Source organism: Helobdella robusta (genome assembly GCF_000326865.2).
Source record: "Helobdella robusta unplaced genomic scaffold HELROscaffold_104, whole genome shotgun sequence".
In the NCBI taxonomy this organism is placed as follows: domain Eukaryota; kingdom Metazoa; phylum Annelida; class Clitellata; order Rhynchobdellida; family Glossiphoniidae; genus Helobdella; species Helobdella robusta.
This window is the reverse complement of record NW_008703589.1, coordinates 118552-120763: the sequence shown is the minus strand read 5'-3', so window position 1 is coordinate 120763 and position 2212 is coordinate 118552. Positions and strand designations below refer to the sequence as shown.

Sequence of the window (2212 nt, the reverse complement as noted above, 5' to 3'; positions counted from 1 at the left end):
TATAGAGTTATATAGAGTGGTTTGTGTGTTAGTATTTTGTATTTTTTTAAATTTTAGGTGGGTTCTTTAGCGGTTGCTCATGCATACATACATACATAGTGTTTGTTTGTGTGGTAGTATTTTATGTTCTGTTTTACTCCTTTTTCTCTTTCTTCATGAGTCTTGAGTTAAGTTAATGAAACGTAGGTAGGTGAGATTAAAAATTAATTTATTATATAGGTAGGCTAGGGCATAAGGTAATTTAGTTACATAGGTAGGTTAGGAACTTCTATTCTTTTACTCTACTTGGTGGTGTGTTTTTTGTTTTGTGTTTTTTTTTGTTTTGTTTCACACGATACACTCTACAGGTACGCGGTGGTTCCTGGTTTTAGTGGGATTTTTATTGATTGAATGTGGTAGTATGCATGGTTATATAGAGTTATATAGAGTTATATAGAGTTATATAGAGTTATATAGAGTTATATAGAGTTATATAGAGTTATATAGAGTTATATAGAGTTATATAGAGTTATATAGAGTTATATAGAGTTATATAGAGTTATATAGAGTTATATAGAGTTATATAGAGTTATATAGAGTTATATAGAGTTATATAGAGTTATATAGAGTTATATAGAGTTATATAGAGTTATATAGAGTTATATAGAGTTATATAGAGTTATATAGAGTTATATAGAGTTATATAGAGTTATATAGAGTTATATAGAGTTATACAGAGCATAAATCCTATATAGATACCTTTCTTTGAGGTTCTTTTCTTTGCCGACCGGTCGGCTTCTTTGCGTTTCTCTATTTTCATTTAAATTAATTAAATTAATAAGATTTTTCCATTCATTTAAGTTAATTCAGGTTCATTCAGGTTCATTCATTCAGGTTGAAGCTTCCAGAGGAGTTCATCAGAACAGTGGAAGATCGGAATGTTTGATTTCACGCTACGTTCGTTCATTTAGTGGCAAAGAATGCACGCCTGGCTGGGGTACGTTTTACGGTTTCTTTGCGGTTCCTTTTTTGCCAGTTGGCTGGTTTTCCGGCTGGCGGGTTTAACCACGGTTCGTTTCTCTATTTTCATTTAAATTAAATAAATAAGATTTTTTCATTCTATTCATTTCAATTAGGTTGAAGCTTCCAAAGGAGTTCATCATGGAGGATGTCAGGCCACGTTCAGTGGCCTGGCTGGGATACGTTTTATTCTTTTTTCTCAGTAATTTAACATTAAGTAAGAATGCATACACGCACACACATACACACACAATTACATTTAATAGCTATGTAGGTAGGTTAGATAAGCATAATTTTTATTATAGGTAGGATAGATAGGAAGCATCCAACATTAATGTAGTTGAATAGGTAGGCGCGTAAGTTTATCGCTTCTATTTTTTTTTTCTTGCACCCACATTACACGCATCAGCGTATTACACACACACACAAGTACATACATAAACACATATGTTAGTATTTGAGCGTTATTTTATTTTCATTACACATTCTAATTTATTATTACTGAGGTTGAGAGTAATTTAATTTCATAGGTAGTTAAGGGCAATAATGTAATTCTAGGAACAATCTTGTAATGTAAATTAAAACTCTGTAAGTGTACCGATAGGTAGGTTAATTGTAAGTTTTACATTATTATTATTAGGTTGGAGCCCAAGGCATTACGTAGGTGGTGGGGTGGGTGCCGAAAGGCCAATGAATTGGGCTCTTGAGTTTTGTAATTTTAGGTAAGCTAGGGCCATAATGTAATGAATAGGTAAGTTAAGGCTACGTTGTAACACATACTCATTAATAGATATAGGGTTTAAGTTTTATATTATTATTACTAAGTTGGAGCCCAAGGCATTACGTAGGTGGTGGGGTGGGTGCCGAAAGGCCAATGAATTGGGCTCTTGAGTTTTGTAATTTTAGGTAAGCTAGGGCTTAATTGTAATGAATAGGTAAGTTGAGGGTACGATAGCCGATAGACTCTGAATTTCGAAGTCTCTTGTCAGAGGTAAGCCTTGGTGGCCAGTGGTGAACCGGCAATGGTTTACTATCCGGACGGCAATGGTTTACTATCTGCACGGTAATGATTTACTATGCGGCATGGCCATAGTCTACTACCCGCACGGCTTCCGGACGGCAAATGGTTTACTATCCGCAAGGCAGTAGTCTACTATCCGCACGGCAATGGTTTACTATCCGGTGCCCTGGCTGTCGGTGAACCTCTGTGCAA

At 35.0% G+C, this 2212-nt stretch overlaps 1 protein-coding gene across 1 annotated transcript in view; it reads right to left on the bottom strand.

Moving 5' to 3' along the window:
- Positions 1 to 799, bottom strand: part of HELRODRAFT_183299 (hypothetical protein) — a gene marked incomplete at both ends in the record, with an annotated part of 1884 nt that extends 1085 nt beyond the window's left edge. Inside the window, one exon of the mRNA XM_009012333.1 lies at positions 739 to 799. Within this exon, the coding sequence (XP_009010581.1) occupies positions 739 to 799 (61 nt within the window). The remainder of the gene's footprint in view (positions 1 to 738) is intronic.
- Positions 800 to 2212: the final 1413 nt, after the last annotated feature.